At 41.4% G+C, this 20,332-nt stretch overlaps 1 protein-coding gene across 1 annotated transcript in view; it reads left to right on the top strand.

Annotated features, from left to right (window-relative positions):
- Window positions 1-20,332, top strand: part of PDE11A (phosphodiesterase 11A) — a 447,087-nt gene that overhangs the window by 292,237 nt on the left and 134,518 nt on the right. Inside the window, exon 10 of the mRNA XM_007190409.2 lies at window positions 2,286-2,336. Coding sequence (XP_007190471.1) covers window positions 2,286-2,336 — 51 coding nt within the window. The remainder of the gene's footprint in view (window positions 1-2,285; window positions 2,337-20,332) is intronic.

Below are 20,332 nucleotides of genomic sequence, written 5' to 3'. Positions count from 1 at the left end.
ATTTAAGAATCATAACAAAGTAACCAAGGCATTTATTTCATTAAAGTCTTAATCTCACATCCTACACAAATTTAATTTCAGATGTATCATAGACCTAAACAAAACTATAAAACTATAAAATTTGTAAAAGATAGCAAAAAGTATGGATTCACAACTTTAGGATAGGCAAAATTTCCTAGAAAGGACACGTAAAACAATACAATACACAAAAACTGACAATTCACACTTGATCAAAATTGAAAACTTTTGTTCATTAAAAGAAAATTGGGATATATGTATATGTATAACTGATTCACTTTGTGTACACCTGAAACTAACACAACATTGTAAATCAACTATACTTCAATAAAAATTTTTAAAAAATAAAAATAAAACAAATAAAACTGCTTAAAAAAAAAGAAAGAAAAATTGGTTGATAAAAGGGTACAAACTTTCAGCTATAAGACATATAAGGTTTGAAGATCTGATATACAACATGGTGACTATAGTTGATGACACTACTGTATAACTGAAATTTGCTAAGAGAGTAGAACTTAAATGCTCTCACACACACACACACAAAAAGATAAGTATGTGAGGTGATGGATGTGTAAATTAACTAGATGGTGAGAGTCCTTTCACAATTAAACAAAAAAAAAGAAAGAAAGAAAGAAAGAAAATAATAGACAAGCCACAGACTGGGAGGTAACATTTTCAAAACATACATCTGACAGAGGATTTGTATCTGAAATATACAAAGAACTACACTTCAATAATGACAAACAAAACAAAAGAACATGTTAAGTGGACAGAATTCTTAATCTGTAATAATTGTCTGCTTCACTCATTCAAATAGTTTCAATGTAGTGAAGTTAATAGCTTTTATTATTTAAAAAAATAATAATAAAGGAAGTAAGCAAAGTTGATTTGAATAAAGGGAGTGGGTAATATGCCTTAAATACTAAAAGCGTGGCGGCACAACACCCGGTGGCAGAGATTTTGAGTTTCAGGGGAATTTTTCTGTAAAGTAAATAAAGATAAATTTTGAAGATTGAATCTACAGAAAGAGACTTGTAAATAGCAAGAAGTTTTAATGGCAGCCAAACTAAAGTTTACCATAGTAAACTCTGAACCAAAAGAGAAAAATCTGTTCAGTTATGAAGATGCTGGCCCACACTCCCACAGCTGGGAAGCGGTGGAGCCCTGGCAGTCGGGCTCTAGAGGCTGTGCTCTAACCACCGTGAGACACTGCCTCTACTGTGGCCCTGCTTCTATCACACGGATGGTACATACCTTGGGTCAGTGTTTCTCAAAGTCCTTGGTCAATAGGTTATCAGGTTGGAATGTTCCTAGATTAATATATCAACTAAAAGGAAGTTCTGTGGCTAGATTTGGGAAATGCTGAGTTTAACAAAATAAAATGTGTTACTTCGCTTTTCAGAGCCAAATATGCACTGAGATTCTCTAAAGTTGGTAGTTGCAAAGGGAATTAGCTTTCCCAGATTTATTTGTTTGAGATTTGTATAGATTAAGGCTGGGACTGATAGTGTATATATAATATATACATTACGTTTGTGCGTGTGTATACCTTATAACATCCAATACTGACTCAAGCAAATGTGAGTTTATTTGTTCTACAAAACAAGAAGTCCGGGGCAGGACAGTCCCGGGCCAGCCTCATTTCTCTTTCCCTTTCCACTCTAGACCTATAACAAGCTGTCAATAGGATAGGGAAATAAAATCCTCTTACAAAAAGCATTGCAGGTGATTGGGCATAACAATATAATCTTTCCTGTACAACAAAAGCAGGCAAGTGAGCATAGACCAGACATGGAAGTTGAGTCAGCAAGCTACAGTGTCTGCCACAGTACACACACACATGCACACACAAACACACATACACTTGCGCACATATGTACATGCACGCACACACACACCCCACCTTTTAATTTATTTGTGTTCTAAAGCATTTCGCAGGACAAGTATTCACATCTTTGGGAACTGTGGTCTTGAGCCACATTATGTCCCTTTGATAAAATAACTACTTATAAAAACATCCTGATATAAAATACTTAGCCTTTAACATGGGCTGTTGTTCCATTCCACATTGTAATAGATTCCACTGTAGTTGCACAGATGACAATCTATGTCACAGACTGTTACTGGAAATATCTCGTCGTGCATTAGCATTCACTGTTATGTCAAGGTGATATACATGAGCAAAATTTATTTTTAAGCCAGGAGAATTTCAGAAAATTGAATCATGTCTAGTTATTAAAGTTTTTTTTCCTTTTTTTCTGAACCAGGTGCTATCTTATCATGCAACATGTTCAAAAGCTGAAGTTGACAAGTTTAAGGTAAGGGGGCAAATGGTGCCCTAATGGTGCATAAAGTTAAACTTCCCAGGGCTTTCGGACCCTTTGTTACTTGTCTCTAGAACTAGGTCTGCCCACTGAACGTTGGGGGAATAGAATTAGGGGAAGGCATGTTTGCATATTTCAGTTTTAGAGGGTAAGAGGGACTTACATAGAGCTGAACGGCCCCTTCATGATCATTTAAATGATTCGGTATTTCTTTCTTTCTTTTTTTAAGTATGCAGGGTATCAGAAAAAGACCTGTGTAACATGGTGAGAATCAGGATGCCTGCTTTTGGCATTGGTCTTACCTCTAACTTTCTGTTCACTAAAAGTCTTAGGGCTTTTATCTTCATCTGTAAAAATAAGTGAAGAGATTAGGATAATAGTAGCTACCATTTACCAGGTGCTTACTATGGGTCAGGTACAACACAAAGCATGGTGCCAGTGAGGTGACAGCGGACAACAGAGGAGGGAGACGGAACAGCCAAAACCACGGCAGTCACGGTCCATTTGCTGTAGAGATAAACACCCTACATACCACCTAGAATATGAGCACCAGCAGGGCAGTGCTTTTTGTATGTTTTGTTCACTGCTCTATCTCTACTGCCTTTCACAGTTCTTGGAACATAGTAGCACTCAGTAAATACTTGTTGAATGGTTGATTGAATCAATCCAAAAAGCATTAGTGTTCTATAACTCAAAACAATTAGTCATTAAGAAAATGTTCAAAACATGGTTATATATAATTTTTTATATTTTATATTATATACATTTGATAAATATTTCCATCAAAAATACTTAAAGCTTTTTTACTTCAATCAAGTTCAGTTACCTAGCAATTCTACTTATGGAAATAAGTTTCCATAAACATTTTACTGTTTTTACTGTTTTGTGTTTTATATTTTTACTGTTTTATAATCATCTTAATTGCTAAAAGATGCAAGGGGCAGGCAGGGAGAAATACAGCAAAGCTCATAATGGACTAAATATGACTGCAGAAGCTATGTGATGGGACATGTCTAGAGCTAGAGCAGCCAAAATCAATAGCTGTCTACTCTCTAAAAGTATTGCCCTATGTTCAGGCTTAATTCTTTCCTTAGAGTAAGGCAAACACCATTGTCTTGGAATTTGCCCTGCTTTTTTTTATTTTTAGTTCACAAACATACTGAAAAAACATGAAGTATTTAAATCTGAGGAAAAAAGGGTTATTTCATCTTAAAATGATCAAGATTATTAACTAAAGTGATTTATTCCAGATTTTATCCTGTAAGATATTAGTGAATATCTTGTTACAGTATAATTGAGATATAGTAGATAATTTTAACCTAATGGCTTTTTTTCTTGATATATAAAGTAAATAAAACATCATAATCAGTAGCTGATGTCTTATCATTGCAGCAGGCTTAAAATAATCCTGCACATAGAAAAGTATTTGCCTAAGTTTCACAGTACAGTGTGTGCAATGGCAGTTTCCTAACATTGTAGCTAAATCACAGTAAATAAGTGCTTTGTTTTGACCAATATATACAAATAAACTATGCATATATTCAAAAATATTGTAACCTTGGCTACTGCAATACTTTTTTAACAGAGCTAGTACTATATATCTATATGTATGCATGTATAATATATATATTTAGAGAGAGAGGGAGGGAGAGAAAAGAGAGATTTGAAATGTAGAATCAGAGTTATCCATGAGATTTCATGAGTTAAAGAATGGCTGCATTTCAGTGTGTTGGATTATGCCCAGCTGGGACCAAGCTACTGATCAGTGATTCAGAGATTAAGCCAGAATTTTGGGAAGAAAATGATTTCATCATCAAGTGCTAACAGGATCTGGAGGTCAAATACATACGTACACAGGTCAGACTCCAGTTGCAGCCTAAGCTTCACCATATCTGGGATTCAGACATGTCTAGAAGACCAGTGAGATGTGGTCTGTTTACGTGAGAGACTAAGAGGCCTTCTGAGTCAAAAACTCTCCCTGTTGGGAGTTGAGGCCACAGGCCTTAGTGTCTGGATGATTCCAAGTTCAGCATGGAGTTTGTCTCTTGGATTTGTCTCTTACTCCAGCTTCCCATGGTTTCATGTTCTCAGCTAAGAACATAAGGGGACACAAAAGGCATGGGCTTTAGTATGGTTTCAGTGCATTAAATTACCCCAAGAGCACAGGGATTCCAGAGTGTCAGTAGCACACAACAGGAAGCAGCAGCCCAATGGAAGGAAGCATCACTATGGACCAGAGGCAAGACACCTGCCTACCAACATGACCAGCAGAGGCGGAAGGACTCACTGCGGGCTGAGTGGTCACATCTTAAGGACAAGAACCTTGAGTACTCCCAGAAACAAGTAGGAGAGATGGAGATCCCAAAATACTGGAGAGTGTGATACATACCATTAATCACTTTCAATTCACTACTATTTGTACTCCTAGGTGGTATGGCCTAAAGGAACACAGATTTCCTATATGATAAACCTGTAGTGAATCTTCAATAATCATTCATGCTAGGATGATACCACATTACCTTTCCTCTTACCTTGTCTTCCTCTTTCACACTCTTCCATGTTTGGGGATTTCTCTTCCTATTCTAGAATGCCATAAGGCAGGGGGAGGGTGTTTCTGTTCCTGTTTTGTTTGGTTCGGTTAACCCTATTTCTCCTGTTGGGAAAAATCTCCTTGAGAGGTGTGTGGTGGTGGGTGGGTGAATGGTGGTTAGAGAGTGAAAACCATTCCACAAGTGCCCCTAGATTGTCTAAGCAGAGTAAGTAGGTGAAACAACATATAATTGCTCATCCAAGAATGTCAGAACCTAAGCCCATCTTTGTCATTCTAATATATCATTATACCTTGGGAAACAGTCCTTTATGTAGGGCCCCCTATACACGAAAAGATCACAGAACTTCCTCGAACTAATGAGTTAACTTTTTAAAAGTCTGATTCAGGTTATAATATTAGTTTATCCTTTATGGGTTGATGCCCTGTGCATTGAATGAGGAAACCAGGATCTAAAGAATGGTTTTTATCCTCATTAACATTTACTGATCTTCCTTGAATTTGAAATAAGAAAGATATGCCCAGAAAATCTGTGCAGATTTTAGTGCCTGTTTACATCTCTTCTGCTGTGTGCAAACAAGAATAATGTATAAAGACCATATTGTCAATTAGGTCTCTTTGAAGATGACTGGTTTAAAGGCTTTTAATAACCTGAAGATGTCAGCTGTGATAACATAAGAAAATGAGTTTAGTACACCAATTATATGCTTCCGTAATTTTATGCACTTTCCTAGGATTCCAATGCGGTGGACAGACCAAACAGTTATCACTATATATGCCAGTTTACCAATTAAAACCAACTCATGGACGTCCTCATGTTATATTGCCATCTTCTATCATCCCTTCTTTCAATTCCAAACTGCAAGGGTTATGGCTGCAATCAGAGATGAACTTGTTTACAGCACTATTTAACTGCCTCAGTAATTAAACGCCAATAACTCATGTTGAGTGTTTGGGTTTGGACTGCCTCTTGCATATTTCAAGTTTTCAATGTTATTGCCTAGGCCACAAATTAACATCCTGGTAAAGCAAATAAAGTACTGAGGATAGGTGCTCCCTGTGGCCTTTACATACCAAAATACGAACGGCTACATCAAAAATAGGATCTTATGGCCTCCTCTGTGCGATGGATGGCAGGGGACAGGCTGAGCAATGGGATGTGATGTACTATTTTTTTAAGTAATTAAGTTTCAGGAGACACGTTTGACCCATGAAATATTCAGATGTTATAATAAGAAGTTCCTGCCCTCAGAACCGCCCTTGCCGTTATGCCGGTGGATGTGTCTGTCATAGGGCCCTGCACAAGGGTCCCTGCACAGGGAGGCAGGGGTTGGGACTGATCCCCACCTGGCTGGCCAAGTGCACGGGATGCTTTTTAGTAATGGAGCCTCCAGAGGGCGCATCTTCTTCTAATTGCAGGAAGGCAGCAGGTGTACTGACCACTGCCCTGCCAGCTCCATTTGCGGAGCTGTGGAAAAGCCCAATCCTTGCAGCAGCTTCTTGCAGAGGACACGTGCACTATATAGAGAGGGGAGAAGTGGCACAGGGCACTGCGTGGCAGAGGTTTGGGTAGCTCGTGTTCCCCACCCCTGTCAGTAGGGAGCATCTTCCAGCTGCTCTCCTGCAGGCTGGGTGCTCCCACAGAGGTGCCTTCACGACCCAGGGGTAACCCCAGGCCTCAGGGTGCCAGGGAGGGAAGAAGAGCTCTCCCTTGTTTCTCTAGTCTCAGCCCTCACAGCCTTCATGAAAGGCTGCCTTTGGGAATCTCAACAATGACTTTCCAGTTCACTCCAGCTTATTTCTAAGGTTGTTTAAAAGATGACTTTGCAGCATTATGAACAGAATTTGGATATCATCTTACACCTAACCTATTCTGTCTCCTCTCTGGTCCCCCCCGCACCTCTGGAATTGAGGGGGTTGTTTTGACTTGAAATAGTATTTATGCCGAGTTTAATATCTGAGATTTTTTTATCGTCAGGGAAAGTTATTGAACCTTCAGCAAGAAATTGACTGCAGGGGAAACAGCTGAGTCAGCATCCTAAAAGGCATCTTCTGCTCCTAAGGCAGCAGACTGAGCTGACGGCCTGAGCTGCTTAGGACAACCCCATAAATATGTGGAGTCCTTGTGTTCAAATGTCCATGTGTTCATACACAGTTCTGTTTATGAATTGTGTCTTAATCAAATGCCACATCAGAAAAAAGATGCTGTACATTGTCATTCCTGAGTGTAGAAAATACTAGGGGTGGGGGGGTGATGTGAGGGGAACCAGGGCTGCGAGTCCAGGCTGATCTTTGCTCCTGCTGAACTGAGCGTCTCTGAGTGGAGGGCTCTTCAAGGACCCACCTGGCCAAATACGTCCTGTGGTGACCCTGACCTCCTCTCAGATCACCTTAAATAGCCACTATTTGTCACTTCTTTCCATTTGCAAGCTGTCTCCCAAAGGGCACTATGAACATCTACTTTTCCTGGGCGGAGATTCTCCCACCTTCTTGCCTCTACCCATTAACACAGCTGGGTTCCCTGCGTTCCTTACGTGTCACACTTGAAGGCCCAGGGAGTCTGAGCCTGAGGGAATGAAATCAAAGACAGTTCGGTTTTGGTTTCAGAGCAGTGACAGTCCTGAAGGTCCAGGGAAGACAGCAGTGTAGGGCGACAGGGTGGCCCAGTTAGAGCCCTGACCCCTGAACGATGAAGGGAACTGTAAAGGCCAAAGGGCTCAGAACCTTCCAGAACACTAGGGCATCTGGGCCTGGATCACTCTCCCGTCTTTCTGGTTTTCTCTAGTAAGAGCTATCTGCAACTATAGAGATGGAACCGGAAATAAAGAACCGATAGCCCCTCACTTCAATGATGTGAGCGTGACTTAGCCATCACAATGGTTGGTTTTCTCTCTGCTCTTTCTTCAGTTTAGGTAGAAGCTACAAACTCCTGACTGTCACGCTCCCCTCACCCTCCTCTCCAGATGCGCACTGTAGATGTAATTGTGCAGTCATCTTTGAGTCCTCACGCCCCCCACTCTCACATGCTGTCCCCTCCATTCGGACTCGGAGCGTCTCTCATATCCTCACAGCCATCACCGTTCAGATCCTCCTTCTCTGTCCCGCAGACGGTGGCTATGCAGTGCTCTCCTGTCTGGGCTCCCTGCTGCACTCCCAAATTCATCCTGCACGCAGCTGCCAGATCAGCAGTACTCTTCTGTCGGTGCCAGTGTCCTTCTCACAACGCTTAGCATCTGCTATAAGCCTTTGGAGTCCATCATTACAAGTTCTTTCAATGGGCATTAAAAGTGCTCTGAGCTCTAAGCTCCAGTTCACTTTTCCAGCCTGTTTCTCATGCTCCCATTTACCCACCCTTCACACGAGTTCTATTTGATGTTTTCTCTGCGTACTTTGCCCTTCCCTATCTTTGTTCCCATCCTGTTCCTCTCTCTGCATATTTAAAGTCCTAACAGGCCATCTGATCCTGCTCAATTGCCCCCCCCCCATGAAGTCATTCTAACTGTCCTTCAGCAAAAGTGATCTGCTCATTCTTTCATTGTACTTATCAGTGTCTACCCTGTGATATAAATCTTCGTGCACCTGTCTAATCATCTGGTGAAACTAGGAGCATTTTTAGGTGAGAGCCCTTGTCTAATTCATTTTTGTAACCCTTCAGTCACCTAAAGCCATGCCTTGCTCCTGGGTGCTGGAGAAATTTCTGCCAAGTGACCAAATTCATTGAACTGTTTGCAGTTTTGATGGCAGAGGAAGTTACATGTGAGTAGAATTTTGAAGCAGGTGTCTATGACATTGAGAGTGTCTGCAAATCCTGCCTCAACCCCTTGTTTTAAGCTCTTGATTATTAGTTTTCTGGATTTCCTAAGAAGCATAAACTATATAAAAATAAAGGGATTCATTGTCTTTGTTTAAGATGTTCTCTTTGGAGTATTTAGTAATGACAATATCTGTCCTTCCTTGCTCTACAGCAGGGCAAATGCCCGTTGCCATTAATTCTTAGTTGATTCAGCAATTTCTTTAATGTTAAGTGATATTCTTCAGTCACATGTCCTGCTACCAGTACCCTGCTGACTAAATTCTTTAAAACTATTATTTTCTTGAATCTCAGGATTCCTGTCTAATTCTTTTTATTTGTATGAGCCTGTATTCTTTCCCTTCTACCTATTTTTGAAATTATGTACTGCTTTGGTAATTCTGTATGTTTTCTCTCAGTTGAAAATGGATCTATTCAAAATCTTAAAAGCATGTACAAATCATGATTTGGTTGGTTCCAAGACACCATCTGAAATATGAAATTAGGAGAGAGTGTCTGATTGAAGGGTTTTCTACAGTCTCAGTAGCCAGAGCTGCCCCTTTTAAGGCAGTCTTTGTAAGGCCACAGACACAGTAAGGCAAGAAAGAGCAAACATGTAAGCAGACAAAGCAGCCACCATACCTCTTGGCTCATTTAAAATTTCTAGGCCTCAGGTTTCCTCATCTGAAAAACAAAGCCATCTCCAGCTATAAAACGCTATAATTTTACAAGCCTGTAAAACTTATCTATAGGAGGGAAGGGGAAAATAAAACAGAAAGCAACATAAAGTTGACAAAACATCTTGGGGTCCTTACAATTTCTAAATACCCTAAGCTTTAAATTAAGCTTTGTTTAAAAACTTGGGTGTTTGGTAGAAGATTTGGCTCAACTTGGTTTAATTATATATTATAAGTGATTTCCAAAGCCCACCATTGCTCTATTACATTTGAAGGGTAAAATAGTACAATAATACTCGTGAGGAAGATAAGTGATTATTTTAGGTAAGACAAGAGCCTCAATCTCTTCAGAATAAAAACTTACACTAGTGCTACCTATAAATGTTTAAATGATAATATCTTAAATAATGACTTTGCAGTATATAAAAACCTTTTCATACCTTTATCTCACTTGAGCCTCACAACCTCTTGGTGAGGGCAGGGATATCACAGCTCCATTTTACATATGAGACAACAAGAACCAAAGCACCAGCAAGAACAATGCACATGCTTGGCTTTGAGTTTTCTCTCCAGTGTTTTATTTTGACTCTGAAGACAGTGCTTCTTTCCAAGTGGCTGAATAGGAAAATGTAAGCAATATCATGGATTTTTATCCTGAAGCCACTTCTTTTGATCTAACTATTATCTTGGAACCTTCATGGCATTTCAACAGCCGGAGGGCCAAATAAGCATGCATGGTGATGATGTCTGAGAAAAACAGAATTTTGGGCTGAACTTAACATAGCCATTTTAAAAGAGACTTTGCGTGGTATTCTTTGGGCAATCAATATATTTTATTATTAGCTATTTTATTAGAAGCTTCTTTTTGTGTTGTGGTTGTGCCGTCCATGTGACTTCTTGCCCTGGGGTTTCAGACTGCTTAGAAACCTAAGGAAATTGGAAACAGCAAACATTATGAAGATATTGCATCATTCTTAGCAAGAGGGTACATGATCCATTATTCTGACATCTTGCTTGTCTTCCTTACAGTCTGATTGGCTATCTAGCTGTATAGAAATCTCTCGACATCTGGAAAGCTCAAAGGAAAAAGAGCAGTCTCACTTTATTATCCTGTGCTCTCCAGACCTGCCAAGTACCTTGTAAGAAAGATAACAAGGATATGAGATTGCAAATATCAGTTTAATGATAAAGCACTTGTCAGGAGATAAAGTCTTATGTTTAAGGCATGAGAACTCATGAACTAGAGACTATTTGGGGGAAGATAGGAAGTGAAGAATGTGAGACTGGGTTTATGTTTGTATAATATTTCCTAGGGTGATGTATGATATTAGGGACATCATGAGCAATAATCTGCATATCTGCAATATGATGACTTTAACACAAGACATTTAAGGTAAATCTTTGAGGATTTTTTGAAGTTATTCTGAATTAATCTCTGTATACTGCCCCAATTTGTGTGTGTGTGTGTGTGTGTGTGTGTGTGCACGTGCACTTTAGCTCAAAGGGATCAGGTGATCTGGAGTTTCAACTCTGGCTTTAGAAAAAGATCTTAAGGCATTCATTGTTTCCAAAGAGAAAAGCAACAGAAAATCTGTGAGAAAACAAGATCTGAGATGAAACACTTTGGCCACTGGGTGCCATCCTTGCTCCACGCAAGGATTTGCTGAGCTGCATTTCTAGGAAAATGGTTAAAACCCCAAAGACAGTAATTTAAAAGTAATTCCAAGATATAATAATGTTTGTGTGTGTGCATGACCTGGAATATGTTAGTGACACAGGCAGCTTATTCATTTGCCCAGGCGCGAGGCAGAAGGATTGGGAAAATCTCCCTCTGGTTCAGCCTTATCAACAAAGCCTAGTCAAAGCCATCCCACTGGCTGTATCCCAGTGAGCTGGCCAGTGGGTGGCAGGGGAGGCCCCTCGGAGGGGCTGGGAGTTGATGGTGAGATGATGTGGATGGTGAGGTGGTGTGGTCGGTACCCAGAGGTCAGCTGGTCAGATGCTCCATTATTTTCATTGTTGCATGCATTGCAGCGTGCATGTAACAGGGCTCAAACCCAGCCATCTGAGGGGCTGTGCTCTGTCCCTTCAAAAGCCGCCCTTTCATTACCAGAGCTGGTGGAGCTATTCCGCGCTCTCCTTCCTAGGAATGCTGCTTGTTGGTGGTATAGTAACTCTGTTTCTGGTGCTTTTCTTTCCCTAGGAGCAATTCATGGAGTTTTTACAGACATCACCTTAACCAGGCATCAGAAGCCCCATAGTCAGTGACACAATATCTGTGCAAGATTTTGCTGTCTTTGCATTAGACACTCATATACATAAAACCAAGAAATCAAACTCAGTATTATGAACAAGAATAACCACAGAGACTATTCTTAGACTGTCATGTAATACAGGCTGATGTTTCCATCCAGGGCCTCAAACATTTGGTTGGGATTAAAACGAATTAGTGTGTGAACAAGCAAGAATTTTAATAAAAATTGAAAATTTGTCAGTCACACTATAACAGAGAAAACTCTAGAATCCTTTCTGTGAGACCATGTTGTAGAAGGGATCCAAGCTCAAAATAGATTTTGCCTCATGCCCCCAGGCTGGGGCCATGCAGCTGGCCTCCTAGTTGGCTCTAGAAGGTGGCCCAGAGCAGCGCCTACAGGTACTTCTTTAGATTCACTGTAATCAAATCCATACACCCATGAAAGGACAGTGTGAGAAGAGCTGGTGAGAACTTACGAAAGGGCAGGCTCTTTTCAACCTATCCTGGGATAAAAGGCTTATACACTATTCTGCTGTTAAGCATCTCCAGGTGGATGGACTTTAAAATACATTTTCTAGGCTTACTGTGGGATAACCTGATACCAATCATTATATACGTCTAAATATTGCTGTTCGCTCAGAGTAGTGCTATTATAGCTGTAGCATGCTTGCTGATTCAAAGTGCTTTCATAGCTCTTATTTCATTGAATGTTAACAGAGGCCTTTAAAGGAGGCGTTGGTCGCTACATCCTATTTATGAATCAGGCAGCTGAGGGAGACAGCTCACTGCCAGTTTGGGGGACTCACTTCTTGCTGCTGAGCTCCTTTCCTTGGACTCTCCTGCCCAGTACCTGTTCAGTCCCCTCAGTGTGACGGTCACCTGGAAAACAACAAACGTTTCATGAACGTTTTGTCATGTGCCAGGTCTGTTTCCGGTGCTTTACCTGTATTAACTCATTTAATCCTCACAAAACCCCTACTATTATTTTTCATATTTTATAGATGATGAAACTGAGGTACAGAGAAATGCCCAAATAATTATAGGGTACAAATGAAAAAAATGAGATATAGGTAGGCACACTGAATTTGTTATATTCCCTTTCAAAATGATGTGGAACCCTTTTTATTTTAGATTTTTCTGGTCCTGGCTTGGCGCTATCCTTATGGTCTGATTATGAGCCCTTCTGTAATTATGGCTTAGTTCCTTAATAGACGAGTTCAGATTTCAACAGACTCTGCTGCGGGTGTTTGGGTTGGTTGGTTTTTGTTGTTGTTGTTGTTTATTTTAACATCTTTACTGGAGTATAATTGCTTTTCAATGGTGTATTAGTTTCTGCTGTATAACAAAGTGAATCAGCTATACATATACATATGTCCCCATATCTCTTCCCTCTGTGTCTCCCTTCCTCCCACCCTCCCTATCCCACCCCTCTTTGTTTTTAAGGTTACATAGTTTGTAAAGGAATCCAGCCCTACTGTTTCAGCAAGTGTGCTTTCTCCGCCTTTAGCATTCTGGAAAAGAAACTTCAAGGGATAGGTTTATGGGATCTAAAAGCAATTTCCCCCCCCAGGGTAAATCCCAAAGAACTCTTACGCTGAATGACCCCATTCCTCTCTCTACTAGGTTTATTTTCCTAACATATTATAATTCATCTCAGGCCTTTCCGGAGGCGGAAGGGAGTTCTGTGAAAACCAAGCTTTGTGATGGTTTCTGCAGGAACAGGTGGCCATCCTCACCACTGGGCTTACATGTGTCAAAGAAGTCCGTGAAGCACTGAAGCTAGATTTTAAGGAAGGACACTTTGAACTCTTCCCCCCACCACCAAGAGGAAAGCCCTAGAATTCAGAAAAGAAAGAGAACAGGGAGAGATGCTTTCTATGACTTCGTTGCTCCAATATGAAAAATCATGGGAATCTCTCTCCCTTTAAAACCATGGAGAAATTTATGCTTCTGCCTGAAATATCTTTCAAACCATCAGTGATCTCCTTGAATATAGCTTTCCTCTGGCTCTCTGAGAAGTTATGTGTGAGAACAAAGGCTGGTTATTTTGATAACCCCCTTGAAAACCAAATGTCCAAGTATCGGATTGTTAGGGATGTCTCTCTGTGCAGTGGGCTGTGTTGAGCATCTCTCCCCACTGGAGCTCTTTCTCTCCCTGCACAGTAATTCACTCATGAGAAGGCAGGATTGCTTAGGGTGCAAGGTCCCGGATAAATCTTCTATACGTAAGCCCAGAGTTCCTCCCAGGAAGCGTTACAAACGGGAGTACACTGCATACCAAAAGGAAGATCTGCCCCACAGACTGTGCTTGTGAAGCCAACTGACCACTCCTGGAACTGGCTGCAGCAAGCACCCCAGTGGTCCCTCAAGCCAAATGGACAGAACTATGTCACTGCAGCTTGAGCCCCCAGTTGTGCTGACTACAGCCTGGCTTTCCTTACAAAGGGGTCACCGTGGCCTCTGTCAGGGCCTAAGTTTCTCATCTTTCAGCAACCCCGTCGAGAAAGAACTATTCCCAAGTTCCAGTTTGGAGAATCTTAGGGAAGTTTTCCAACTGGTCCAGTTTGGGTCAAGTGCCCATCCCTGGACCAATCAACTGTGACAGGGGCATAGTTGAAGAATATGTCAGCTCCCGGGACAAAACATGGTTGGAGTGGAAGAAGGACCAGTGCCCCAGAAAGGAGAGAGGTAAGAGGCAGATAGTATCACAGCTGTCCCTCACAGGTGAGGTGTATATGCACGTGTCTTTCAGATTCCCTGAGGCACAGGTGAGGTGCTCACAATAGCCCCTTCATAATTCATAATTTGTAGACACTGGGTGATACCCGCCAGTGATCTATCTGTTGAAGTGGTTTCTCGAGAGACTTTGTCTAGATCCCATTATTGAAAAACAAGTTCTATCATGTCCTTAAAGCATTTCTGTATCCAAAGCTAATCCCACTGATGGTCACCCTGATTTGGCTCTCAAACTCGCCGAAACCTTATAAAGCAAATAAATATAACTTCCGGGGATGTACCAACTAAATTGGCCCAGGAACTCCTCATTAACAACTGCTTCATCTGGTCCTATCATAACAGTGTCTTTCTATTGTGCTTGAACACTGGAGGCTCTGATGTATAACCAGAAAAGCCCCCTTCAACTGGATCCACCAATAAACCACAGATACCTTCTGGAATAGTCATTTCTTCGTGAACTAATTAGGACCTACTAAAGAATTAAGCAGATCAAAGCCAAACATCCCTATATCTGATGTTTGAAACTCACAGTAAAATAGCTCAATTCCTGATCTACTTCCTGGCCTCATTAGAATTCAGTTAGTAGAAGGACATTCTTTCCTAGAGGCTCTTTGGCAGATTTGTGTATGAACAGTTAACCCAGTGTTAGCAAAAGCAGTTACTTGAATCCAAACAGCTCTCCGGCTGCAAAGAGAATCCCAAAGCTGTTTAGACAAGACTTTGCTTATCCTCCCACCAGGATGCAAATATTTTAAGTGGACAGAGGGAGATAAAATGCAGTCAGTGCTTGTCCTGACACTGACCACATCCTGTGGCCGCCGGATATTTGGACTTGAAGGTCAGGGGAGGAAGGTGAAGGAAGGGGCGCTGGAGACAAGGAGACAAAGAAAAATTTAAAAGGCCTCCTTGACAGTGTTTAAATTATTTCCCTGAATAAACAAGTTTGGACTTTAAAATGTATCAACACAGAACTACAAAAGATATGGAGAAATACACATATATTTCTAGGACAGGTAGAACTGCTAATCAGACCATGAAAACAGGGTATTGAGGGTAAGACAACCTTGAGGGGTTTTTTTCTTTCTTTTTTCCCATAACCGTTCTTCAGATGCCTAAATGTAGACTCAAGGAGATTTATTTTTCTTCTACAGGGTATGTTATAGTTGTCACTCAGCCTTGAAATAGTTTTCCTCTCCAGTGGAACATCAGGCCAGTGATATATTTGCATAGTTGTTCCCACCTGTCACTTGTGCCAGCCTCACGCGTCACCATGCACAGAACGCCCAACCAGCCAATGGCAGGCTTTTAAGCTGCTGCATTTATGGGACATGTTTTCAAAATATTCGCAGTCACCCAGCAACAGGAAAAGGCATTTCATTGGCTCTCTCCCTGTCAGCTAGGAAGGAGGACAATCGGATGGACTTCATCTGTGAAGATCAAGACGAGGCAGTGGAAAGGTGGGGAGGCTGGATGTCTGAATAGCCGAGCCTCTCAGTGGCAAATGTGATATTTTATAAGTATAAAGCATGATGTTTTTGTCCTCCCCCTGGCCAGTAAAAATCTAATGTTAAAGAATAGCACTGTCACCAGGCAGGCAGTTTCCATCTGCAGTGTCATAAAGATGCATAAAAGATCAAACTTGGCCCCAGGTCTTATCTGCCCGATCAAAGGAAGTGCTGCTGAATAGGGAGCCTCAGTGAGAAATAAATTAGGGCAGGGCTTTTGGATGTGGAAACAATTAGCCTCTCTGCTAGAGGTGGGATGCCATCTATAGTGGGTATTCTAAATGTGATGTAAATCCCTTAAGTTACTTTATCAATATCTGATCTTGTGAATTATCTTGCCCTTAAAAATTTCTACCTCCTCTTCAGGCTGACTCCACCCCCCAACGCCCCCCCCGCCCCGCCCAGAGAAGAACCAAGGAGAGGGCCAAGGTACAAGTCAAGGTGACCTGGGCTCTGAATAGCAGGCTATTGGGCCACCCCAGGCTCCTCTAACTTCTCCTTCAGGTGGTCCCGTGCAAGCCACACAGGAAAACAGGGTTTTCTCTTTCTGTTTTTACTCTTTTCTTGTTACTATAGGACAGAAAATTAATATTGACTGCATGCATATGTGAAATCAAAGCCATTAGGGAACCAAAGAGCAAAACAAAGCTCTGAAAAGAACTCGCCGTAAACCAGACAAGGAAAAAAATAAGTTCTTCAAGTGACAGCACCCAGTCCTTGCTGAGGCCCCGGCCTCTCTTCACTTCAGGCCGTATGATGGAAGGACATAGGCTCTCAATAATTAAGAACAGCTAAACTCTAAAGCTTCAATGCCAGGAACGTGTGCATATCCTGTCATTGGTTAAGGACATTAGTGGAATGCAGAGCAGGCAGTTGGTTGTGAGAGCTCACTCAGCGCTCAGTGTAACTCTTCCTTGCCCACGCCCCTGAGCAACCGCCCTTGGCCGCCTTAGGACAGCCAAATGGAGGGAAGGTGCTGTCTGCTCTCCCGGAGAGTTCGTCGGGTTGGAAATTAACCACAGTCAATAGTAATTATAATTAACAACAGGCAACATATTAACAGTAGATCCAATACGATTACATGCATGTTAATTCTGTACACTCACATTAATAAATTAGTATGTGAATGCCATTTCTGTGTATCTCTAATGGGTATAAATATAAAACAAATTTGCCTTAGCTGGACTCTAAGCTACTTGAAAATTGCTGTATCTCCAGTGCCTAACACAGTGCCCAGCATATAGTCGGTGCTCAATAAATATTTCTTGAGTGACGAAAGCAATATATTGATGCCTGAACTGAGGTATCAGCCAGTGACACAAAATTTATGAATCTGCGTGAGTTTCACAAATGACAAGCCTTGGAAAGTTATGAAACATTTCAATCTTCTTTTAACTGTTTGGGTGTATGTTTCTAGTGGAAACTAAACTCAGGAGACCTGAGTTGTAATCTTGTTCAGTCACAAGTCTATGAGATAAATATTATTATTACCTCATTTTATGGGTAAAGAAACCGAGGGCTAAGAGATACAGTAACTCACCCCAGGTCACAAGCATAAGACTGGAACGCAGGTCTAATCCGAAGCTCATGCTGTTAGCGTGGTGTGAGTCTGCCTGCACACCTGCGTGTCTTTTAAGTACTGGTATGTGAGCCCGTGGAGCAGGACATGCTGCCTCTCCCCGCAGCATTCACCCTTCTGCTTCAAAGCACAGAGTAGAACGTTGAGGAGAAAATGCTTATGTTTCAGATACCATTTTGGAGATGATACAAAATAAACTGAGAGTCAAGATGCAGGATGGATAGGAAACCTAGAACTTTCTGAGCTCTTAACAGGTCATCAGGCTCAGACTGGAGTCCCAACCTGTTTCTCGTGGTGGGCTCTGTAAGGCGGGGAAACGGATTGTCTGGATACAGTTTTGCCACCTCCATCACTAGACCTGGGTGCAAGTCCCAGCTCTGCCTCACACTTCTAATTCTACCGTGGGCAATGCCTTAACCCCTCTGAACCTCCCTTTCCACAGTCAGAAAAGTGAGATAATAGGAACCGCTCCGAGGGGTTGTATAAGGATGAAACGAGTTGACAGTATGGCGAGAACTGTATTTATCCTGGCACATTGCAGATGCTTGATACATATGGAACACCTCTCTTTCTCCTGTACCCTCAAATGAAAAGGATAAAGAATCTCATTTGTTTAGCAGATTGTGAAAGGAGTCCATGGAATTATCCAATTTTTCTCTCTGATCTTATTTAATTGATAAATGTTGGCTCCTATTTAAGGAGGAAAAGAAATGCATTCTCTATTCCATCAAAACTCTAGAAAAACTCAGAGACAAGGTGCAAATTTGAGCTAGAAATTTACATTCAACAAAGCTTTCCAAGGCTCCAGCTACCAGGCTGTTGCCCCGGCTTTCATTTCCCAGGTAAACTGCACCAATGATGGGCGTTGCAGAGGCCTCTGTCACCTACTAGCTCAAGTGGGAGACAGGCTACCCTAAGTCATGGAGAAAATCTTGGAAGGTTTACCTGCAGCAGGGGGTCTCACCATTTTTTGTGGAGGAGCAATTCCTCACGTAAAGCCATGATATTAGCAGGTATGGGTTTTCAGGAAAGGTTCTGTGTGAAGCAGGCAGCTGTCCCTTCCCACTGAAAATGTCAACAACCAAGGAGAAGGAAGCATGGGCCTGTGAAACCAGCACATCAACACATGGGCTAAAACTTCAAGATCAATTGATGATTCAGATCTCACCCCAGAGAAAACCTTCTCTGCCACATCAGAGCTTTGGAGGGCTTTTTTCTCTCTCACTCGCTGTGGTTCTATATACTAGAAAGGGGATAATTGGGATGCAGAGGTGGCCTAAGTGGCAGGCCTAGGTCAGAGTCAGTGTCCTGACTGGACATTAGACTCACCTAGGGATGGGACCTTTTAAAAACAATACCAACACCTGGGCATCACCCCCAGACTGATTGAAAAGAGGTGGGGCAGAGGGCTGGCATTGCTATATGTTTTAAAACTCTCAGTTCATTCTATTATGGAGCTAAGAATGAAAAACACAGGTCTGGCTTGTTTCCAAAGCTGGTGTCTCACAGAGCACCATTCCATGGAATATTAATATGTGTCACACATCCACAATAAGTGTCCTGGTAAATACTCAATTCAATAAAGTTAAATAGGTACTTTACTGCACCATTTTTGAGACTTTATACCCTCGTGGGCATTGTGCCTCATCTGGTAGAGTACATATCGACTTTGCCCAGCCATTTTTGACCACATCTCTGTCAAAGCCTCTCAGCTAAGGGCGTCTCTATCAGGGTGCCAGGGAACACCAGCCTGAGCACACTCCGGCCTGGGTCCACACATCATCAAAGGAAAGAAAGACACAGAGAGTCTTGAGAACAATGAGTAGGGGCATCCGGCAGTGGCCATGCTCTGTAATCTGAAAAGTCGTGGAACGTCCAGATCCTAGCATTGATACTGTTCTGAGAATAAGCCTTTAATTATTGTGTTTATCATTAAATAATAGTTGCAATAAAGACTTGTCTCAGCAATTTCCAAAGAGCAAGTCACTTTAATTACAGTAATGTATGTTGCAAAGCTGCTCCATTTTTACTGTCAGTATTTCTACCCTGAAAAGAAAATGCATTGCTGTTTTGAGTTGTAAACTGCCTCAAAGGAGGGCAGCTCCTAAAGATGCATCTTGCCTTAGAATATCCAGAGATGCTCAGAGAGCAGGGCTTTACCTCCAACTGGGCATCTTGGAAAGGAGGTGGAAATAAAACGGAATTGACAATGATACTGAGCCTGAGTATGTACAGGAATTAACGACGTACTAACTATCTAACTGCCTAAAATAAAATGGGTAGTCAGTGATTTGTATTTTACTGGGCAGAGGTGGCAAGCTTTCTTATGTGCCGCTGAGATTATGTACTGTTGTAAATGAAACCTCAACTACAATTTTCAGGGTCTGAGAAGGGAGCTCTCTGAGTCTGCATCTTCCCTTCTGCCCAGGACGTTCTCTAAATATCTGACCTATTCCCTTTTCCAACGACCTCATCATTTTTCTGTTCGTAGTGTCAGTAGTATATAACAGTTAGCAATTTCTAAGTCATAGTAAAATAGTGACCGTACTCCGTCACAAGCATCCAAGGACCTCAGAAATTACTCAAGTTATGTGTGATGAAAATAATAGTATTAACAATTAATATTATCATTATTATTATAGCTGTCATTTATTGAGCACCTACTATGTGCCAGGCACCTTATATGTCATATCGTAATTTAATGATAAAAACAATTCTCTGAGATTAGTGATTTGGCCCTTCTTGGCCTAAGCTACAGCTCAGAGAGATAAAATGACTTGCTCAAGTCAGCATCAAAGCTGGGATTGGAACTACTGTCTGTAAATGCTGTTTGCAGTAAGGCCTGCTATTAAATATATGGTATACCTTGTTCCATTAGTTAAAGGAAATGACAATTAATAT

Source organism: Balaenoptera acutorostrata, chromosome 8 (assembly GCF_949987535.1).
Source record: "Balaenoptera acutorostrata chromosome 8, mBalAcu1.1, whole genome shotgun sequence".
Lineage (NCBI taxonomy): Eukaryota > Metazoa > Chordata > Mammalia > Artiodactyla > Balaenopteridae > Balaenoptera > Balaenoptera acutorostrata.
Note: the sequence above shows the minus strand (reverse complement) of the source record. Positions and strands in the feature narration are given on the sequence as shown.